General features: G+C 49.2%; 3 protein-coding genes across 4 annotated transcripts in view; all 3 read left to right on the forward strand.

The window, feature by feature from the left end:
• The window catches only part of LOC101959769 (uncharacterized), a 38,140-nt gene extending 36,071 nt beyond the window's left edge, over nt 1-2,069 (forward strand). Inside the window, exons 3-4 of the mRNA XM_040279343.2 lie at nt 170-268; nt 1,822-2,069. Of these exons, the coding sequence (XP_040135277.1) occupies nt 170-268; nt 1,822-1,962 (240 nt within the window). The 3' untranslated portion in view covers nt 1,963-2,069. The remainder of the gene's footprint in view (nt 1-169; nt 269-1,821) is intronic.
• Nucleotides 2,070-2,169: 100 nt separating this feature from the next.
• Cmtm2 (CKLF like MARVEL transmembrane domain containing 2) lies at nt 2,170-7,606 on the forward strand. Its single transcript, XM_005318489.3, has 4 exons — nt 2,170-2,705; nt 2,833-2,991; nt 6,368-6,469; nt 7,081-7,606. The coding sequence occupies exons 1-4, from the start codon at nt 2,565-2,567 to the stop codon at nt 7,183-7,185; spliced, it is 507 nt and encodes a 168-aa protein (XP_005318546.1). The 5' UTR covers nt 2,170-2,564; the 3' UTR covers nt 7,186-7,606.
• Nucleotides 7,607-12,047: 4,441 nt separating this feature from the next.
• On the forward strand, nt 12,048-21,431 carry Cmtm3 (CKLF like MARVEL transmembrane domain containing 3). 2 transcript variants are annotated; one of them, XM_078032439.1, is made up of 6 exons: nt 12,048-12,454; nt 12,599-12,798; nt 15,765-15,920; nt 16,805-16,900; nt 17,281-17,401; nt 20,339-21,431. In XM_078032439.1, the coding sequence occupies exons 2-6, from the start codon at nt 12,646-12,648 to the stop codon at nt 20,365-20,367; spliced, it is 555 nt and encodes a 184-aa protein (XP_077888565.1). In that variant the 5' UTR covers nt 12,048-12,454; nt 12,599-12,645; the 3' UTR covers nt 20,368-21,431. The 2 variants fall into 2 exon arrangements, with proteins under 2 accessions (XP_077888565.1, XP_077888564.1); XM_078032438.1 differs by lacking the exon at nt 12,048-12,454 and having other exon boundaries at nt 12,515-12,798.
• Nucleotides 21,432-21,756: the final 325 nt, after the last annotated feature.

Consider the following 21,756-nt stretch of genomic DNA (forward strand, 5'->3'; position numbering starts at 1 on the left):
ATAAATTCATGTCTCTAGAAAATATAAGAATTATGCTCTGATGGTTCTTTTTAATCTCAAAGGGAAAGTGTATAAAAGGCATCATTCTTAGATGTGTAATTGACCAATTTAAATATTTTATGAAATTCCATTTTCATAAAAAGTTGACCATTTTTAACTTGCATTACAGGATCTTATCAACAGTATCATTTCAACTGTATTCCTTTTAGTAGTTGCCATTGTGACAGGGCAAGAAAAGGAAAGAAGGCCATTATTTTATATTGGAGGGGTAAGTAGACTCCATTTGAGATGGGTATTCTAAGACTCTGAAAAAAGGAAACTGGCAGACTATCATTATGCAATTAACAGAATAAAATCCCCACTGCCACGCCTTGTTATTTGCAGTGACTTCTTCAGATGATATAAAGTTACACAAACTGTAAGCTCATGAAAATCACAATTCTAATATGCATTTTTCAAATAAACACCAATAAAACCACCAAGAATTTGCAGAACCCCTCTTGAGAATCATATACACCACTTTTGAAATATTACAAGATTTTTTTGCCTATAAGTAAGACTGACTTTTCTGGGCTAGAGAATTATATTTTAGAAACAGATGAAAAGAGAGATTGTAGCACATTGTCAAAAGTTGAGTAACCCAGCCCCTTCAGGAAGGCACTCCTGCCTCGTGCTCAAGTGCCAGTGGGTGTCATGCACCAGGCTAGGCATGTTCTGACTTCATCTTTACAAAGTTCAATACCTTGCCCTGGGTCACAAGACTGGGACAAACTGGGACTCAAACCCACATCATATGAGAGAACACAAGAAATGGCTCCTAAAGGCTTGGAAGATGGGGGTGGGTGGGACTTTGGTTCAAGGAGTTAAACAATGGGGACAGAAATTAATCCCGAGGAGAAGGAAAGAGTTTAAATTCTTTGAATTTATTCCACCATCAATAAAAAATTTGTCAATACCACTGGATTATGTGAAACCGCAGCTCAGTGCTGATAGTAGGGCCCTGTCACCCTGGGGAGCTCACACATTAGCAGAGGCAAGACCTACCAAGTAAACTTCATTAAGCATCCAGGGATCAAGTAATCAAGTGATCATGAAAATAAACACCCAGTTCTATTGCCCTGGTCCCCATCTACTAACTCAGCGACTAAGTCTTGCAGGGGTTCCTACCATTGTTGACTAATCAGTAGCCCAACACACACACACACACACACACACACACACACACACACACACACACACACACGCTCCTCCTTGCTCCAGCCTTGTTCACGTTCCATTTATCCCATGACCACTGCAAGTGGGTTTTTCTGAGTTTCAAGCCTTTTTCTCACCAGACTCTGCATGGGGGGCAACCTCAAGTCTGACTCTTCTCTCAGAGGTTTGGCCTCACCACATTCAGGAGATTTCAGTCTAGTGCCTGGATTCTGTTCTTCCCAGTTGGGTCCCTTGGGCACTCCATTTTGCTCTTGCAAACAGATCAAGAATTCTTTCCACTGAGACCTTCTCAGAAGTCCCACCCCACCCCACCCCCACCCCTGCAAGAGTTTCCCCCGTGCTTTCCTGATGCCTCAAGGCATGAAAGTTGTAAAGGTGGGGGGATGGGGGCGGGAGTGTTACACTCTGGCAGCAAAATCACCATTTCCAACATCCCCATCTGGAAGAAAGGCAGGGCAGGCAGCGAAAGGGTATGGGAGGATGGAGGTTACAGGAGACCCCTCTCAACAGCTCCTGCCCTGAGGTTGGGAGAGCCTTGAGAGGTTGGCGCTGAGCTGCAAAAGTAACCCAACTTTCCCTTCCCTCCTGTGGTCTTGTGTCTGACAGGTCTTCTGTCTGGTAGCGGCAATCGTGTGCCTCATCGATGCATTGGTGGTCACCAAGGAGATGAGGACTGCCATGAAAAAGGCTGCCAAAGTCAAATTCGTGCTTCCCAAAGCCCAGAAACCCACGCCCCAAGCGAGCTGAAGGTCGTGCCAGCACCTTCGCGGATCCACCCGTTTGTGTCTGTGTGTAACCACTCCCTCGGTGCTACTCCAGAGCTCACACACTGTCATCCAATCCGGCCTCCATGTGAACATAAAATCAGGACTGCTAAGTCGGAGGCACTTCTGCCTCTTCGTGTTGCCTTGTGTGAAAGTCCTGTGCACGGTATTGCGCCGGCGGAGCCCCCAGCCCCGGAGGCTGCGGGGAGGGGCGTGGCCCCAGGGTTCCTGCCTACCAGGGCCCCTAGGCACCAGCGAGCGGCGCCCACAGACCTGGGGCTGCCTGGCAAAGTCTCGCTAGGAGGAAAGTTCCTCCCTGAAGTGGGACCCAGTGGAGGCTCCTGCGTGGAGGGTGGGCGGATGCGGCCGCCGCCGAGTGGGTGCGACCTGTGCAGGGCCACGCGGTGAGGCAGGCGGGCGCGCGCGGAGAGGGCGCAGGCGTTGGTTTTCGCTGATGAAGGCAGTTAGCTAAGCTGGGGGCGCCCTGAGAGGTCAGTAGCACCAGACTCTCCAACAGGTCCGACCTGGCCACGGACTGCAGGAGAGGTTAGCAGGCCGCGAGAAGGCGAGGGCCCCCTGCCAAAGATGGCTGATAAAGCCAAGAAGCCAGAGCCCGCGGATGAAGTGGGCACCAGGACCGGATTTACCCGCTACAAATGGGAATTGAAAAGGAGCAACAAAGAGTTCTGGCGCTCAGGGCACGCAGTGGTCAAGTTAATAAGTGTGGTGAGACGGACCGTGGTTCTAAGATCAGGGATGGGGAGGAGGAAGAGCTGGCTGCTGGGGTCCTCGCAGGGGCTCGGGAGTCAGGGACAGCCCTCTGCAGCTGCTCATGTATATTTTTTCCACGCAGATCTGCCTGTTCATAGCACTGGCGTACTTCAACGTAGCCACGGCGCATCCTGCCTTGACTCTCATCATCACCTTGGAGGTGTTCATCTTTTTCTTCTTCATTATCATATACACCTTTGCCATCCAAAGATACCTGGTTTTCATCTTGTGGCCAGTTTCTGTAAGTGAGGGACAGTGGGAAAGGCCGGGTTGGTGTGCCCTTCCTATGTCTTTTTTAGCAACTGGAAAGTGACTGAAGAGAACAGCCTCACTTCGCTTGCTCCTGCTCAGGACCTAGATGCGGTCCAGGCAGGGGCAGCTAGGCAGGTGGGGGAAAGCTAGGCAGAAAATGCTCCCCCCAACCAAGCTGTGTGTGTTGGGGTGGGTGGTGTAGGGAGGGGACTCTTATTGCCAGTCAAAAGCTTCACTGTTTTTGAAGGAAGCAAAGATGTAACAACCAGCTCTTCCTCCTAACGCGTTTGCTGGCATACACTGGGAAGATCATTGCAGAATTCAAAGAATAAAATCAACCAACTTGTAAGTTAATAAGATAAAATGAGAATTTCTTTAAAATATCACTTCTAAAGCAGCCTTACACCTCCTGTGAGTATTCCCATGAAGGATGTTTAGTTCAGAAGGCTGTGAGCCCAAAGCAGTCCCCTAACTGCTGGGCATCTACTCAGCCTGTTTCCTCATCTATAACATGAAGACAATAATAATCCTTGTGGGACGGGTGTGGCAGCACACACCTGTAATCCCAGGAACTTGGGAGGCAGAGGCAGGAGGATCACAAGTTCAAGGCCCATCTCATTCATAAATAAATAGGCTGAGGATGTAGCTCAGTGGTAGAGCAAAGAGCACCCCTGGATTCAATCCCCAGTACCACCAAATAAATAAATGAACCTGCCAAAAAGTAAGTGACTTACGTAAACATTATAAAATTTTTATTAATGCATCATCAAAGATAAACCTAGATAAATGGAGAAATACATCACATTCACAGGTGTGAAGAGTTGCTATCATAGAGATGACAATTCAATTCAGAACTTAATAGGAATTTTCATGGAACTTTACCAGGCAATTCTAAAACTCTTAGGGAGGAATTAAAAGAATTATAAGGGATGGATTTGCCCAACAAGACCTCAGATTTCCTAGCTCAGGGACTGATAAAAAAATCTAATAGGATTGTTAGAGCCCAAATTTTTGTGTCCTCTCCAAATTCATATGCCAAGGACCAAGGACCTAATTCCTAGTGTGGCTATACTTCGAGATGGGGCCTCTAAGGAAGTAATTAAGATTAAAAGTGATAAGGTAGGGACCCTGGTCCCATAGGATTCATATACTTGTAAGTAGAGACATCAGATTGATATCTCTCTCTCTCTCTCTCTCCATCTCCATGCACACACATTTAGTGAAGAAAGGTTATATGAAGACATAGGGAAAAAGTCATCTCCAGCCAGAAAGAGCCTTTGCCAGAAACCAATTTTAGCACCTTAATCAGGGACTTCTAGCCTCTAGAGCTATAAGAAAATAAATGTCTGCTTTTTAGGCCACCCAGTCTGTGGTATTTTCTTATGGCAGCCTGAGCAGAGTAATATAGAAATAGAAAAGAGAACTTAGACTCCATTATATGGTGGCTTGATATGTGACAGAGGTGGCATTACAAAACTGTTGAACAGAATAGTCATCAAGTTTCCTGGGAGTACTGCAGGAGAGAGGAAGAGAGAGGGACAGACTATGTATCCCTTAAAATTAAAACTTTACAACAGAAGACATAAAAATTTTAAAACAAACCATATACAAATAGAATAGGACAAGGGATGTGAAGAGGAGGTCCACATACCTAAAACCTGTGTTTTTTTAATATTATTTTAATATTCATTAGTGACCAAAGGCATCAAAATTAAAATAGCATGGAGGCACCATTTCAATTTATCAGATTGGCAAATATATTAATAATCCAGATGATCCTGGGTGTTGGAAAGGACATGGGAGACAGGAGCTGTTACTCATGGCTGGTGCAAGTGTAAATGCCACTAGCACTTCAGAGACAAAGCTTGGTAAAACCTAGCTAAGGAGGTTGGCAAGGGTAGGTGGGGTGCACAGACAAGGGGGATTATCATTGCAGCAGAGTTTGGAAGAAGGATTTTTTAAAAGGTAGAAACAAACTCTCTATTGGTTCATTCCTACAGTAAACTACATCAGCTGACAGTGATAAATATGTTTCTCAATATGGTTGAATCTTAAAAACTTTAAAAAGCAAGTGTCGGCTGGGCATGGTAATCCCAGCAGTTCAAGAGGCTGAGGTAGGAGGATTGTGAGTTCAAAGCCAGCCTCAGCAATGGCAGGATACTAAACAACTCAGTGAGACCCTGTCTCTAAATACAATACAAAATAGGGCTGGGGATGTGGCTCAGTGGTTGAGTGCCCCTGAGTTAATCCTCAGTAACAAAAATAATTAAATAAAAAACAAGTGTCAGAAAATATGCTACCTTTATTTAAACTTTTGAAACACAAAATATATTGTTTATGAATATATAATATGTAGGAATATTCAAACTCAGGAAAAGTGCATATCAGTTTCTGGGAGACGGAGGGACAGGAAGAGGGATGGGAGGATGAGGTGGTAGCTCATTCTGTAAAGTTAAGGTCTCTTCCGTGTTTTTAAGAGATCGTGAAGCAAATATTGCAAGATGTTAATATCTATGAAATTTCAGGGCTTGGTGATCTGGTGGAGGTGGGATGTTGTATTATTTTCTATGCATTTGAAATGTTTCAAATTCAAAACAAAAGACCTGAGATGTGTGGTGGCCAGGAAAGGACAACCAGCAAAAGATGGCATGATGGAAACCCAGGGGGAAGTGGTGTAGCCAAACATTGCAGGATTGGCAGCCTCTCATGGGCAAGCACGTTTTTGTCCCAGGCTCTCATCCCAGGAGCATTAGAAGGGGAGGCTGGTCTGAAAATGGTCATCATTTGGCCAACTCAAAGAAGCTTTATTAGTAGGGCCAGGGAGGCAAGAAGATGGCAAGGGCAAGACTGAAGCTGCAGGAATGGAGGGAAAGGTCTACAAAGGAGGCAGCCTTCCTGCCTTAAAGAGGGCAGGGGATATAGGAAGAAAGGCAGGGGCAGGGCTGAAGAGGGAGCTTCCAGGCTCCCAGTGAGGGGCCTCCTGCTAGCAATGCAGCTCACCCCTGCTCCAGAGTGCAGGCCCTGAGAGCAGAAAGAGCACGCCAGGCAGTCCTCAGAAGGAACACCAGGAAGTTGTATGTGTGGTGGGGGGACCAGATGTGTGATTTTATAGAGGAGATGGCTGGTGGCAGTTGTGTGTCTCCCCAGGCTCTAGCCCAGGGCAGTTAAGCCTGGACTTTGAATCCCCTATTTAAAGACCCCAGCTGGGAGGCACTGGTATGTCCACCTAGCCTGGGCCACACATACCTTTTAATATGTTATATATAGGTTTTAAAAATCAGGAGTTTGAAAAACAGGAAGCTCTGCTGGGTCAGCTGCTGCTGGGGATTGGCCCTTCAGAGGCTAACTCTCTCTCCCACTCTCAGGACCTCCTCAACGACCTGTGCTGCTTCGGGTTCCTTGTGGGCGGCATATTCTTTGCTGTAAACAGTCGAGAAACAATGCCAGTGGAGTACGTCGTTGGTGTGGTGAGTCTTGAGTGATTGGGGTGTTTTCCTTATTTAAGGAAAGAGCTCATTTTCACACACACACACACAAAAAAATGATTGAGATGAAAGCCAAGTTTAAAACTAACATTGGTAAATATTTCCAGTGAAAAAGCCATTTGGTTAATGATGCTCAGGGAGCTGACCCAAGTTAATGGCTTCCTTCTTGAAGCTGCTGACCCCAAAGCAAATGGTCCCATCTGGTTGGTTCTAATACTTTTTTTTTTTTTTGTATTGGGGATTGAACTCAGGGAAACTCGACCACTGAGCCACATCCCCAGCCCTATCTTGTATTTTATTGAGAGACAGGGTCTCACTGAGTTGCTTAGCACCTGGCTTTTGCTGAGGCTGGCTTTGAACTTGTGATCCTCCTGCCTCAGCCTCCTGAGCAGCTGGGATTACAGGCCCGCACCACCACCTAGCCTGGTTGGTTCTAAAGAGAAAAAGAGACTTAAGGACAGGGGAGGGGGAGGATTGAACTCATCAGTGTGGAAGTTTGAGTGGACAAGGGGGTATGTTAACTGGCATCAGTGGATGAATTACAAAACAGGATGTTTTTTTTGCAATGTTCTGAGGATCCTTTTGTTTTCCAGGCCCTCATGGGTGTGGCAGCACTGTTTGCTTTTATCGATTTATGTCTTCAAAGAAAACACTTTGGCAAGAAGGGCCCTCCAGCTGCTCCTCCACCAGCGTCATGAAGGAGATTCCCGTTTCAGAAATGGAAGTGTATTTTACAGCAAAACACTTGGACTGTCTTCCTGGTCTGCTTTCTAGAATGGTTTTCTTTTCCATTTTAACAACCTCCTCTTCTTGGAAAAGAATTTTCTCCTTAAATGAATTTTAAAACTCGAAGTTGATGTAAACATTCTTTGGTTCACTTAACAAAAAGTTACTGGACGTTATGGTACAGAGGGAGAGACCTGAGACCCAGGGCTCCCTGGGATCACTCTTGGGCCAAGGCACAGAGAGTTTAGGGGACCAGATACACCAGTGACACTGGTGTTTGTCAACACTGACCAGCCAAAGGGGCCAGAGGAAAATAAGAGATTGGAAAACAAACGAATGCATACATTTTGTTCACATTAATATTCTCATTTTATATTTTTTTAAAGCATCCAAGTGGTCATTGTGAGAAAAATAAGTTTGTTGGACTTCCTTGCTCTTACATTGGCGTTTAATGCTGATCCTCATTTGAAGTTCACTAAAGAGGGGTTGGGGGGAATGTCATCATCACCTCAGGGCCTAAACTGGGCTGGAAATATGGGCTGAACTTGGGCATGAAGGGGACACTGGGGGTACTTCACTCAGAGATGACCAGCTACTTTTCTGGGACCTTGGGACCTGAGTCAGACTCCAGCTAAACCCTGAAGCCACAGTCTCCACCAAGACCCCTGTTTTAGTTAGCTTTTTCACTGTTGTGACTAAAGGACACAACCAGGACAACTGTAGAGGAGGTAAAGTTTGAGGGCTCACAGTTGTAAAGGTCTTGGTCCATAGAAGGCTGGCTCCATTCCTCCAGACTCAAGGTCTTGAGACAGAACATCATGGCATAAGAGTACGGCAGGGGAAAGCAGCTCATCTGATGATCAGAAGCAGAGAGACTTCACTCTCCAGATACAAAATATACACCCCATGGCCACGCCCCCAATGAACCACTTCCTCCAGCCACACCCCAACCTGTATCCAGTTCCCACTAAGTTAATCCCTTCAGGGATGAATTCAGTGAATAGGTTGAGGCTCTAACCTAATCATTTCTCCTCCAAACCTTCTTGCATTGTCTCATGTATGAGCTTTTGCAGGACACCTCATACCCAAACCGTAACAGTCTCCCAGGCCTCCCCACCAGGATCCTGCTCTCACTGGACAGACCAGCCATCCTGGCTTGAGAAGGGCCATTCTCATGAAAAAGTAAGCCTCCAAATGGATGCCTGAGGAAAGGGGTTTCTTGGAGCCCTAAGCCCAGACAGGGACAAAGTGGGAGAGAGGTTGGGAGGAGGGTAGGCTGGGCCTTGGGGGCCAAATAAATGACTTGGGCCTTTATCCCAAGTGGCTTGGCACTCCATGAAGATGAGGGAGTGACAGGGTCCACTTTTCTCCAGGAGAGAACCAGACTTGGTTGCTGCTGCAGAGTAGGTACAAACTGGAAGGAGGCTGCAGCTTGTGCAGGTCAGGGAGACGGGCAGCTGGGACAGTGTGAAGACCTGAAATGTGGAGGATTCAGGCCGGCTCCTCCACCCCACTTGTCCACTAGTCCCCCCTCTGTGCTCCCAAACCACCCTGTGCAGGCTGCAGGCAGTGTGAAAGCAACTAGAGGGAGCCCCATGATAGGAAGAAAAGAAAGGAAAAAAAAAAACCCACTACCCTGCCATGTAACCCAGAATTCCTAAGAATTTAGCCAAGAGGAATGGTACTGGATAAGATGATAGGATAGATAGTAAATAGACAATAGAAGAACGGGATTCCATTAAGGTTTCTCTAAAGCCATCTGTGAAATTAATCTATAGAAGGAAACCAAACATTCCAACCAACTCTTTCATCCAGGGATAGTGGGGAAAGGGAGGCAAGACAGACCTGAGTATAGGCTACAGACTCAAGGGCTAATCAGTAGTCTTGGTACTTTTCCAATTCCTGATTAGCATAACCAATAGATGCCTATACCCAGTAGCTATATAAGCCTCTAGATTAGTACCCTTAAGAGGCGATTCCTAGTGGGTCCCCCCTTGCCCTCCAGGAGGTATATCTGTTCTCACTTGAACAAATCTTTTACACTCACTTTTCCTTGTCCACGAATTTCACTGTTCAAATTCACAAGACAAGAACCCAGAAAGAAATTATGGGTGAGCTGCTAGGGCATTGCAATACTGGGAGACACAGCTTGCCACTGAGAGCTGCTAATCAGAATGGGCTTTCTCAGCTGCAGAATCCTATAACTTACACAGATCCTATCCACTGGCAGAAGCAGAGAATCTGATTTTGTCTTAAACTCCAGTTTCAATATACTGGAATGTTCCTAACAGCCAAAAAACTAGACAGATAAACTGTGCTGTTGTGGAAATCACGTTCAGCAAGAGATCAAGCACCACTCAGGGCTGAAGAACTCAGATTAGTTATGCCAGTGGACCCAAATTAGCTAGTGCTCTGAAATTCTGGACCCTGAGCTGAGGTAACATGGGACTTTTATAAGAAATGTGACTTCATTTCTTAGGTATTACAACATTGGTGGGTTTGAATTCTTGGCCTATGTGACCAAAGACCATGCACAGGAATTCTCTCGATAAGCAGTTCACTAATGCAGGACAAAGGCAGAGAAACACCTGCGAGTGATATCACAAAGTGGCCTTCACTACAGGCAGCAGTTTCCCAAGATAACTGTAAGCTTACATCTCTAATATCTATCTATCTATCTAAAAAACCTAGCATAGAAATGTTACAATTTAAACAAGTATTTAAAGGACACTCTTAGAGACCAGTAATTAAGTAATACTCTTACAAAGAGTGCTATAAAGTAATATTCCCCTCCTCAGTGGTACTGTGCCACTACAGCTTATTTTATTTTTTTTATTGGTTGTTCAAAACATTACAAAGCTCTTGACATATTTCATATATTTGATTCAAGTGGGTTATGAACTCCCATTTTTACCCCGTATACAGAATGCAGAATCACATCGGTTACACATCCACGTTTTTACATATTGCCATACTAGTGACTGTTGTATTCTACTATCTTTCCTAACCTCTACTATTCCCCCTCCCCTCCCCTTATAGCTTATTTTAAAACTGATAATTTTCCCCTTCCTCTTCTCCCTTTCCTCTAATCCTGGGGGGTGGGGAGCAAGAATAACTTCCTTCCCATCTCAGGAGGAGTTATCTGTCCTTTGGCTCACACAGGAAAGAAGAAGTCAAGACTTCAGAGTTGACTATTAAAAATACATTGGCTGTGTTTGTAACGGTTAAGTCTTTGAACACCCACATGCTTTGCTTTCGCTTCTACCAGGTAAACAGCATGAGTAAAATGGCTGGGTCACACAGTAAGCCAATATTAAACTTTTTAAGAAATGGCCAAACTTTTCCAAAGCAGTGATAATAATTGACAACCCCTATCCCCAGTATAGGAGAGTTCCAGTGACTCTACATCCTCACCTGTACTTAATAATGCTCCCCCATTTTAAGGTATTTTAATAGATATATAGTAGTATCTCACTGCAGTCTTAATTTGCATACCTAGATGTCTAATGAGGCTGAGCATATTTGCACTTTATTGAATATTCATATACCTTCTTTGGTGAAATATCTGTTCAAATATTTAAAAAACCTTAAAAAATTGGGTTCTTACCTTCTTATGACTGAGATACAGTCAGAGCCATATTTTTAATAACAAATCAGAACAGGGTTCTGCTCTTTTAGGACTCCCACCTGGCCTCTTGCCTAGGGAATTGTAAATAAAATCCAAACACCAGGTTCTCCGCAACCCCAACCTGCCCCTTCTCTGCTCAGTTTCCTCTTCAGTCCTTTCTTTGATATTACTGGCCTGGCTGTCCTCTGAGCCAGTAGACGCCTATTACCAGGAATCATCTTATTTGGAATTCTTTGACTACTTAGGACTCTTTGCTCCCCTGTAACTCCCCAAACAGTAGAGTTTCTCCACAGTCTGGGCTTCCAGCACTGCTATTAAATGAACAGATGAATGTTGAGAAAGACTTCTCTGAGGAAATGACACTGCATTATGGTCCCTGAGGAATAAGAATTTAATCAGATAAAAAAAAAAGTTGAGAAAGAGCATTCCAGGTAGAAGAGAGAGCATGAACAAAGGCCCTGTGACAGGAAGGAGCATGGTTTGTTAAACAAACTATAAGAAGGTCAATGGTTGGGAGAGAGGAGGGAGGAAAGAGCCACAGGGGCGTTTATCTTGTGTACACCAAATCCTGAGCAAGATGGGAAGTTGCCCAGATTGGGTTTGGTTTGGTTTGGTTTGGTTTGGTTTCGGGGAGGGTGGTGGTGGTGCAAGTGACTGTGATTGGTGATTTAATCATCCTTCTGGCTGCCAAAGGAGGAAGGCAAGATGCTTTTTAAAGAGCAACCACAATTCAGGAAGAAAGGAGCAGTAAGAAATGGACCGAAGGAGGCGCTGAGGTCAGCACCTCCAATCCCAGTGACTTGGAAGGAATGTCGGAAGTTCCAGGCCAGATTCTGCAATTTACTGAGACCCTGTCTCAAAAATTTAATTGAAAAAAAAAAAAAAAAAAAGGCTGGTATGGGCGAGTCGAGGGTGTAGGTCAATGGTAGAGCAGCCTAGAGTTCAATTACTAGTACCTCCCCCCCCCAAAAAAAAAAGATCAGAAAGTTGGATAGGCCTTGGTAGTGGACTGACTGTGAGGGTGAGGGTGGAGGGGGACAACCCCCAGTCTCTATTTGTGCGACTCAGGACAAATGGTAGTGCCCTTTTCAGAGGCCAGGAGGACGCTGAACTCTAGACGCCCTGGAGACACGTGGTGTGTGTCGGGGTGGGGGAGAGAGAGAGACTGGGGGGGGGGAGATGGGGGTGGGAAGGAGAGAAATAGGGACAGCAGCGATGCGTGGGCGTCCCCCGGGATGCACTGGAAAACCCCGGCCCCGGGGCAGCCAACAAAGAGGCCCGGAAGGAGGAGGCGCTGCACTAGGACGGACGCAGGTTGACCAAGGAAGTCGCAGGGAAACTTCCAGCTCCGAGAAAGAGGAGGGAATGGAGCGGGGAGCTGGAGGCCGACGCAGGGCCAGGGCAGAGGGAGGACGAGGCGGGGGTCTTTGCAGTTGAGATGCCTACGTGCTTGGGCACGGGGACGGGCAAGAAGTTCGACAGACGACAACGACTGCAGACAACCCTGCCCAGGGACGGATGCGGGAGCTCCGTCGGGTGCTCAGGGGCGGGAAAAAGGGGTCTACGCGGCCGAGCGAGGCGGCGGCGGCTGACCGGGCGGCCTGGTGGCCCGGGTGCGAGAGAGGGGAGGGGAAGGGAGAGGAGAGGAGGGGACCCGGGGGCGGGGCGGGGGCGGGGCGGCACGGGATGCACCCCGCGCTGGGCCAGTCTTGCCTTTTTCTCCTTCCGCACGGTCTGGGTTTCCGCTTCCCTCCCAGGCGCCGAGTGAGGAGGGAGGCAGAGCCTCGGCCCTGCAGCCGCTGCCATGTGGCCCCCGGACCCGGACCCGGACCCCGACCCGGAGCCCGAGGCCGCGGGCGGCTCCCGGCCTGGCGCTGCGGTCCCCGGGCTCCGCGCCCTGCTGCCGGCGCGCGCCTTCCTCTGCTCGCTCAAAGGCCGCCTCCTGCTGGCGGAGTCGGTGAGTGCAGCGGGGACCCTGCCCGGGACCCTGCCCGCGACCCTGCCGAGGCCGCCCCGATCCCCGCCCGTCGGCCTCCGCGCCCCGCCGGGCTGCGACCGCCCGGCTCCTCTCGGAGGCTGACGTCGAGGTGGCGGGGGAACGGATGTCGCGCTCCATCCCCATCTGGGCGCCCCACTCGCGCCTCCCCTTGAAAGCCCCCGAAGTTGGACCGACGCCCGCGAGTTTTGGAAGGCTTCACTGAACCCGAAGCCGAGGCGGGTCCCGAACCCAGTCCTCCCCGAGTTCCTCAATCCGCGAAGCCCAAGTTGGGGGCCAGAGGACGCGGTGTGGGGGACCCTGGTGAGGAGTTTGTTCCCGCGGGCGCAGCGCCCCGGGCCTGGCGCTGTGCGGTTTCGGGCGCCTCCACCCTCTCTGGGCCCTCGGGAACCCCGCTTGGCAGCGTGCGGAGAGGATCTGGCTGCTGGACCTTCAGGACTCGCGGCCGTGGGGGAGGGTCTGCTTTCCGCCTGGGCCTCGAGCTGGGGCCAGAGGCTGGGAGGAGGCCGCGTTGAGTGGGAAGCCCCGGCCCCGGGACTGGGTGAGGCCTGGATCTCGCACTGGGGGCGCGGGTAGCCCCAGCGGCTCGGGGTGGGGGGCGGGAGCCAGCGGGGTGACTTCATCTCCCTCCTCCCGGCCCTGGCTAGGCTCCTTCCTCCTTCCCGCAGATCCCCACCCCTCTGTCCCCACCCCGCCGGGCAGGGCTTCTTTGTCCCTCCGACACTCCTGATAACTCCCACACTGTCGCGTGTGGGGCTGGGACTGGCGAGGGGCCTCCGGGAGGGGGGAGGAGGAAGAGGCCGGGCAGAGGGAGACCAGAGGAGGGACTATGCAACTTGACAATACCTGTTTTCATTCCCACTTGTGGATTTGGGGAGAGAATGCCAGCAGAAGCAGTTAGGGGCTTCAGCAGGTGGCTTGGTTGAGGGGCCAAGTTATAGGAGGAGTGTGGGGATTGAGGAAATATTCTGCCCCAGGACCTTTCCCTGGAACCCCATGGCAGAGGGCAAGAGGTGGTTCTACAGCCTTTTATGACTTGGGGGCAGCGCAGGGGTCAGCAGCCCAGCACCTACTTAGCTCCCAAGTGAGGCGACAGGCAGACCCAGGGACTACACTCCCAGGGACAGCCTCCAGGTTGGCCACCTCTACCTGCCCCCTCACCTCTGGACCTCCAGCCCCACCCCACCAGCACAGCCTCCTGGGTAGGGGGTAAGATTGCCAGCCAGGGTCACAGGCCCTTTGGCCTAACTGAGTGCAAGAATCCAGGAGGAGGAGGAGGAGAAAGGGAGGAGGAAGGAAGGGTAGGGGTGGGTACCCAGGATACAAGGGAGATCTTCCTAGTCACTCCTTCCCCCTGGTCACCTTCCTCTCACCCTTAGGCCCAAGCAAATGGGAAGGCTGGATAAGGAGCGGGAGGGAAGAAAGTGGCCACCAAAAATGAGGGAATAATAAAATGGGAATCAAGGTGGGTTCCCCAGAATTCAGTTTGAGGGGGCATGGGAGGCTGGAAAGGGAGGAACCAAGAAAGCCTTTGGCTGGGGAAATAGGAGCTGTGGACAGGGCCGCGCAGAGCCTTGCCTTCCTGGCAGAACCTGGCAGCTTCAGCGCCCCTCTGCCTTCATTTCCAATCTGTCCAAGATGGCAGTGGGCCCCTGGGGAGGCTTAGCTACCCTCATGGCCCTGTTCAGGGCAGACCAGAGTGCCCTGGGGACTCCCTGGAGTTCCTGCAGCTCATTTGTTTGAAACAGCCACAGTGCTTCCTGTGGGGCATCTGATGTCCTTGTAGGCCTCCACACAGCCAACCCCTGAGCCCCACTTCAAGCTAGTCAGCCATGGACATTCTCAAATCCAACCACAGTGACAGAAACCAGGGTAGATGAAGGCCTCCAGGGCCCACAGATCAACAAGCCCTGGTTCAAATTCTGGTGCCTCTTATTAGCTGTGTGTCAGAGTCTGCTCATCTATGAATAAGGGCTGTGAACAGCGCCTGGCCAGTGAGTATCAGAGGAGATACCCATGAGTCTCAGCAGGCCCTGGGAACAGAGGAACCACTGACCCATCCAACAGCCCCATGTTCTTGGTCTGCCCTGCACTGCACACCATCTGCAGGGCTATCGGGGCCTCAGCATCCTCTACACCTACAGCCTTTTGGGCAAAGCTGCAGTGAACATTTTGATTCTTATGTTCAAGTACAGCTAGCTCCACCTTTCATAAAGGCTGGCTGTATGCAGGCTACAGCAGGGCCCAGATGTCAGGGCCAACATACCTTCCCTGGGTAGTTTTTTCCTTCTTATTAAGAAAATTTTATGTGACTACATAAAAGAGCTGAAAGATTTATATTATTCATCTCATACATCCACCACCTAGATTGTATAGTGGTTAATACTTCGCTATATCTGCTTTGTCACCTATCTCCAACCCATTTTTATGTTTTGATGCAAACTAAATTGCAAACCTCAGTACATTTCAACTGTAAACACTTCAGCATGCATATCATTAACAGATCAAGATTTGTTTTTTGTTTTTCAGATAAAATTTATATTCAGCAAAAAGTCCATATCTTGGGGGTTGGATGTTACTTTTTTGAAACTGGTTGCTATTTAGTTTTGGTTTGCCCCTGCTAGGCACCATTTGCATTGGGTGGATTCTGTCAGAAAGCCAGTAAGGGGAAGGGTAAGCAGCCCCAGGAAGTGGCCTCCTGGGGGGCTGGATGCACATGGGAGGGTGGGGCTTCAAGATTGGGTGCTGGCAAAGGCCAAGGCTCAGCATCATGCCCAGAAGGACTGAGGCTGCCTGGGTGTGGGCCTGGGCTTCATGAGGGCTTTCATCCTAGCTCTGCCATTTCTAGCTACAGGACTGAGATATTCTGGACTGCAAGGCCTGGACCAGGCAAGAAGAGGCTCTGACTGTGCCCTACTTCCCTACAGGGTCTTTCCTTTATCACCTTCATCTGCTATGTGGTATCCTCAGCGTCTGCCTTCCTCACAGTGCCTCTGCTGGAGTTTCTGCTGGCCCTCTACTTCCTCTTTGCTGATGCCATGCAGCTGAACGATAAGTGGCAGGGCTTGTGCTGGCCCATGATGGTGAGGACCAGGGAAATCAAAAGGGAGGGGTGGGCTCTGATGATATTCATCACAGAGCATCCATATGAGGAATCCAGAGTCCTGCATTTCAACCATGCCCGGTCTTCAGAGAACTGGTGGGACAGTTTGCAGCTGGTAATCTTCAGATAATCCAGGCCCCACCATCCAGCAGCTGGACCTAAAGCAGGTTGTGGCATCTGCAAGGCAGATCTGTGAAGCAGGGAACCTGGCTGGAGGCCGTCTCTGACCACCAGGTGGCGCTGTTGCTCCCAGTGGGGTCGTGGAACCCAGGTCAGCCACAGGAATTCAAGTCATTTTCAGAGGCAGGGCAGGTTAGCTTACTTGCAGAGCTTACCCAGACTTAAACATATGGCATCCTAGCATTGTTTGATCACCTGGGAGCCTCAGACCCCCGCCAGTGGCCTCTGCTAAATGAATGTGCTGTAGAAAAAAGACAGCAAAGGCTGGGCTCCAACCCTGGTCTCTTGGCTTTACCTCCAGCATCCATCCTTTCACCCTCTGGGGAGGGCTGCTCCTCCATCCATAAGCAGAAACCAGGATCCATAAAGGGATTGGCCACAGTGTGTGGCAAAGCGAGGCCAAGGGCCAGGTCTCCCTATTGGAGAATCTGAAAGGAACAGGTTGACCACATTTCCAGCTTTCACCATCACCAAAGGGCCAAGCCATAGAGCAAGCAGGGTCAGGGTCAGGGCAGTGTCAGCCCTGACAGGAGGCGTGGCAGGAGGGATGACAAGGTTCAGGACAGGGCAGGACTCCACAGTTGCTGGACCTGGGTATGCCAGGACCTGGCTGCCAGGCCCCCTCCACTCTGTGCCCCACTCCAGAGAGCTCAGGATGGTGTGGCCATGCCCCTCTCTCCCCAGGACTTCCTGCGCTGTGTCACCGCTGCCCTGATCTACTTCGTCATTTCCATCACAGCCGTCGCCAAATACTCAGATGGGGCTTACAAAGCAGCTGGGGTGAGCAGCAGCTCTGCCTCTGAGAAGAGGGTGCCAAGCAGTGTCCCCCTCTGAAGCTCTGATTCTTCTCTGGATACTCGATGGGGTGGGACCTGGGAATATCCTTTTCCTGCTTGGACCTCTTGGGATCCCTGCAGGTCTCAACTATTCCAGAGTCCTCTTATTTATTCTGCCCTGAGTTTTAAAACGCTGATTGTCAAGCCAGGCTCACAGCTTATTTCCCCTTATTTAGAGGGTCTGTGCCTATCTGGCTGGGCAGCTTCTTAGTGCCACCCCCCACCATGCCCAGCTTCTTGGACCAGGGACTCCAAGCTTCTAGTGATGTACTCTATCTACCCTGAGCAATGTCCCCTGCCACATTCCCTGCGTCTGTCCCACAGGTTTTTGGCTTCTTCGCCACCATCGTGTTTGCAATTGACTTCTACCTGATCTTTAACAACGTGGCCAAATTCCTCAAACAAGGAGACACCACAGAGGAGAACACAGCCCAGAGGGCAGAAGGTCAGTGATTGCCCTGAGGTTTCTGCCAGGGAACCCAGCTGAACACCTCTAGGATCACTATTGGGGCCTTGTCCTCCCTTGGGGACACTTTGCTAATCTGAACCTGACATAGGGCCAGGAAGTGTTTTTATAGCCTCATTGTCATATCCCCTCATGCAGTCACAAAACCTGTCCTACCTAGGGCCTGGGGCTTTCAAGGAGGGGCAAGCTGAACACATGCCCAGACCTTTGGCCCTACAAGGCTCCCATCATAGACGAATCTTCAGGGTAGCCAGTCATTCTCAGGACAGTTCTCCACCTGGGATCCAGAGTAACCACCTCCCTGGATCCTGCTTCCTCTGTAGTCTAGCCTGCCTCGGCCGGGGACCAGGGACCCGGGACCCAATCTCTCATCCTTTTTTTTTTTTTTATTGGTTATTCAAAACATTACAAAGATTGCAGAATCACATCTACATTTTTACATAATGCCATAATAGTAACTGTTGTATTCTGCTACCTTTCCTATCCTCTACTATCCCCCCTCCCCTCCCCTCCCATCTTCTCTCTCTACCCCATCTACTGTAATTCATTTCTCTCCTTATTTTTTCCCATTCCCCTCACAACCTCTTAAATGTAATTTTGTATAACAATGAGGGTCTCCTTGCATTTCCATGCAATTTCCCTTTTCTCTCCCTTTCCCTCCCACCTCATGACTGTTTAATGTTAATCTTTTCCTCCTGTTCTTCCTCCCTGCTCTGTTCTTAGTTGCTCTCATTATATCAAAGAAGACATTTGGCATTTGTTTTTTAGGGATTGGCTAGCTTCACTTAGTATAATCTGCTCTAATGCCATCCATTTCCCTGCAAATTCCATGATTTTGTCATTTCTTAGTGCTGCGTAGTACTCCATTGTGTATAAATGCCACATTTTTTTTATCCATTCATCTATTGAGGGGCATTGGGGTTGGTTCCACAGTCTAGCTATTGTGAATTATGCTGCTATGAACATCGATGTGGCAGTATCCCTATAGTACGCTCTTTTAAGGTCTTCAGGGAATAGTCCGAGAAGGGCAATAGCTGGGTCAAATGGTGGTTCCATTCCCAACTTTCCCAGCAATCTCCATACTGCATTCCATATCGGTCACACCAATTTGCAGTCGCACCAGCAATGTACAAGAGTACCCTTTTCTCCACATCCTCGCCAGCACTTGTTGTTGTTTGACTTCATAATGGCTGCTAATCTTACTGGAGTGAGATGGTATCTTAGGGTGGTTTTGCCAATCTCTCATCCTTTTCTGCAGCTCCCAGGCAAACCAAGGAGTGTTTGGGTTTTATTCCCATGAAAAGTACAATAAACATTCTGGCCTATCAAGCCATCCTTGTCCAACTCAGAAAGGCGAGCATGTATATTACCTGATCTCTTAAAAAACAGAAAAAAAATGCTGAAAGTTGGAAGGTTCATTGATCTGTCTGTAACAACACAGCCATACTGTTTGCCTTTACATGCTTACGCTTTGCACAAGGCCTGTGTCAAGGGCTCTGCACAGGTTTATCAGGAGGTGCCACAGCTAGTTTGGAACTGCAGCCTCTCCAGGGCCTGCCTCAGTCACAGTCCAGAGAGGCAGGAGGGACTGCATGGATATAAGTGCTGACCAGGAATGGAGTCCTCCTCAAGGGCTCCAAGGCCTGTTGCCCATTTCTCTGCCCTGCCCCCAGGTAGACTTGAAAAAGAGGCCACTGCAGCTCAGAGACCTTGCAACTGGGTTGATGAGATGTTTGGCTGAGCACCAACCTCACACCATCCTAGTGTTCTCTGTGCTTGCCCAGGCCTTTGTGTTACCCCTTCTTTGACCATCATGTGCTGGCATTAGGTATGCACAGATGGACTTGAAAACTCAGTCCCAACAGGAGTTGAACCCCAAAGCAGAGCTACACTGGACATAGCAGGGCATGTGCCATACTAGGGGTGCAAGAGGAGGTATCAGGGAAGATCTCCAAATGGGGTGCCAATTACAATAAAATGGAAGCTAACAGGTAAGAATAAAGCAACTGAGGGTGGTCCACTGTGTGCCAGCCTTATGGAGGTAACCAGAGACTTAATGGAGGAACCCTGGAAACCCTAGAGCTGGGTCTTGATGGATGTATAGTAGTGTGCAGGAAGAAGAAATGGGGCTGGTGGGAGGAGAGGAAAGCAGAGGATAGGGTGCTTGGTCTCGGTGAGACAATTCTCTGGAGCCATCAGTGCTCATAGCTGGGCAGATAGACAGGGAGCTCTCAAGGCCTATAGGCCCCACCTTGGAGTTGAGACCTTCCCACTGAGTGCCTGTTGTCCCAGGTGGGACCCATGCTTATTAGGAATCACCAGGTTCCCAACAGCTGGGCTCTAGGGCCATGGAGATCTGTGCAGCAAAGATGAGGTTGAAGATTCTAAGAGTGCTGGGCTGGCCACAGAGGAGACAAACATCTTAAATAGCAACTGGCACTGGGGTTGGGGCAGGAGTGGGGTGTTCTCCTTTCCTGGGCTGGGGAGTTCCAGAGGGCTCTGATCTTCAGTAGTGGGATTTCAGGAACCCTGAGTCATACCTCACTGACAGGCCCTTAACATTATAAAACTGTGATTACAATATCAAACAAGAAGGAGGAGGAAATTTGAAACTATGAAACAGCTAAAAATGGACTGCTGAGTTTTCGGTATATTTTAATTTGGGGAATAAGGAAGTAGTTATTTTTGCCTTCTCCTGCTAAATAAATTGGGGACATCCTCTGGAGTCTTGTGAGGGTATAGAGAAGGGGCAACCAGACTTCGGTCTGGAGTGGAAGTGTCCCCATCCCCCCACCCCATCCCCTACTCAGAGACTGCCTGGGGCTCCTGCCAGCAACCTAGCGACCTAGCTGTGCCTCTCCAGGGACTACTCCCAGGCACTACTGCCCTAGAGACTCCTCTCTGCTTTCCTTTCAGAGGAGAATTCCGACTCTGACTCTGACTGAAGGCCTGCCCATGCCAGCAACCTGAACCACACAGGACCTTCAGGCCAGCACCTGCCTGACATGCTGAGGAAGCATGTCCAGGGGAAGCTATGTGTCAGGAGGAAGACTGCCCAATGGCCCTCCCCACTGCCTCAAGTTTACACTCCTGAGCCCAGCACATGAGACTGCACTCCTTGGCTTAGTGCTGTTGAACCACTCCACAAGTGAGGGCATCTTGAATATTCCACCTCTTCCCATTCCTGTCTGCATACCTTAAGCCCTTCAACCTCAATACTAAAGACAAGCACAAAGAGACGCAGCAGACAGAGCTGTGTTACTGCCTGCCACAGCAGTCAGCTCCGGCTGCAGGGCTGAGTCAGGGCGGGAGGGGGATGGCCTGTTTCAGATAACAGACGTGAACAGAGACAGAACCACTGCAGGCCAGCCCACCAGGGCCCCGTGGCCTTTGCATGGAGTGCCCCTGCTCACACAGCACTTTGGTAAGGAATCTTTTGTTCAAGGAGCACAAGTTCCTTCCTCATTGTGAAACAGGAAGGAAACTGACCTTGGCCTTACTGTCCAGGAGTGGATGACACCCACCCAGCACTTCACACTTGGAAACATCTTCAGGTGAGATAACTGTTCCAAGTCTAACCCTGTTTCAGACAGGAGCTCACAGATGCACAGATCAGGGCAACACAGAGGAAACCCATTGATCCATGGCAGTGACCATGTCATGGGCAGCTGGGCAGGCCCAGCCAAACCTTTCTGGTGACAAATGTTCTCATCATCCTTCCTTCTGGATACTGGGGCAGGTCTACTGACCACCTCATGAGAGATGAGCCCTCTGTATTTGCCTAAGGATTTTTTAGTGTTATATATCTTTGATGGCATTTTGTACCTTTTTATAATTTTTTATACAAAAGCAGCTTTAACAAATGGCATTTTCTGTGAGGCAAGAGGCCTCATGAATGAGCCAAAGTTCTGACCCATGTCTTGGGCACTTATAACCTTATTCTTCTCATGCATGTGAATCTCCTAACCTGAAAAAAAAGCGTTTAATGGATTAAACCAGACTGACTACCTGCTTGCAGTGTGATTGAAAAACTCTTCCACCACCCAGAGCAACAGTGTACAATATCCTAGCATGCTTCAGCACAAACTGGTAACACACGAGTGAACCCTTACAGCTATAGGTCTTAGCAACAAGGCATGCATATTCACTCATATGCCAGGCCTAGCATAAGAATCTGGCCAGCATTTGATCCTCTTATTTCATCTCATAGTCAAGTAAATGGAGAGAAAGGGTAGGACTCTGGCCCAGGGCCCTATCACACATCAGGATAACCTCCCACAGCAGCCAGACCCTAGGCATTTTGAACAAGGTACCTGAGTTGCAGCCTGGAGGAC

Source organism: Ictidomys tridecemlineatus, chromosome 15 (genome assembly GCF_052094955.1).
Source record: "Ictidomys tridecemlineatus isolate mIctTri1 chromosome 15, mIctTri1.hap1, whole genome shotgun sequence".
In the NCBI taxonomy this organism is placed as follows: Eukaryota; Metazoa; Chordata; class Mammalia; order Rodentia; family Sciuridae; genus Ictidomys; species Ictidomys tridecemlineatus.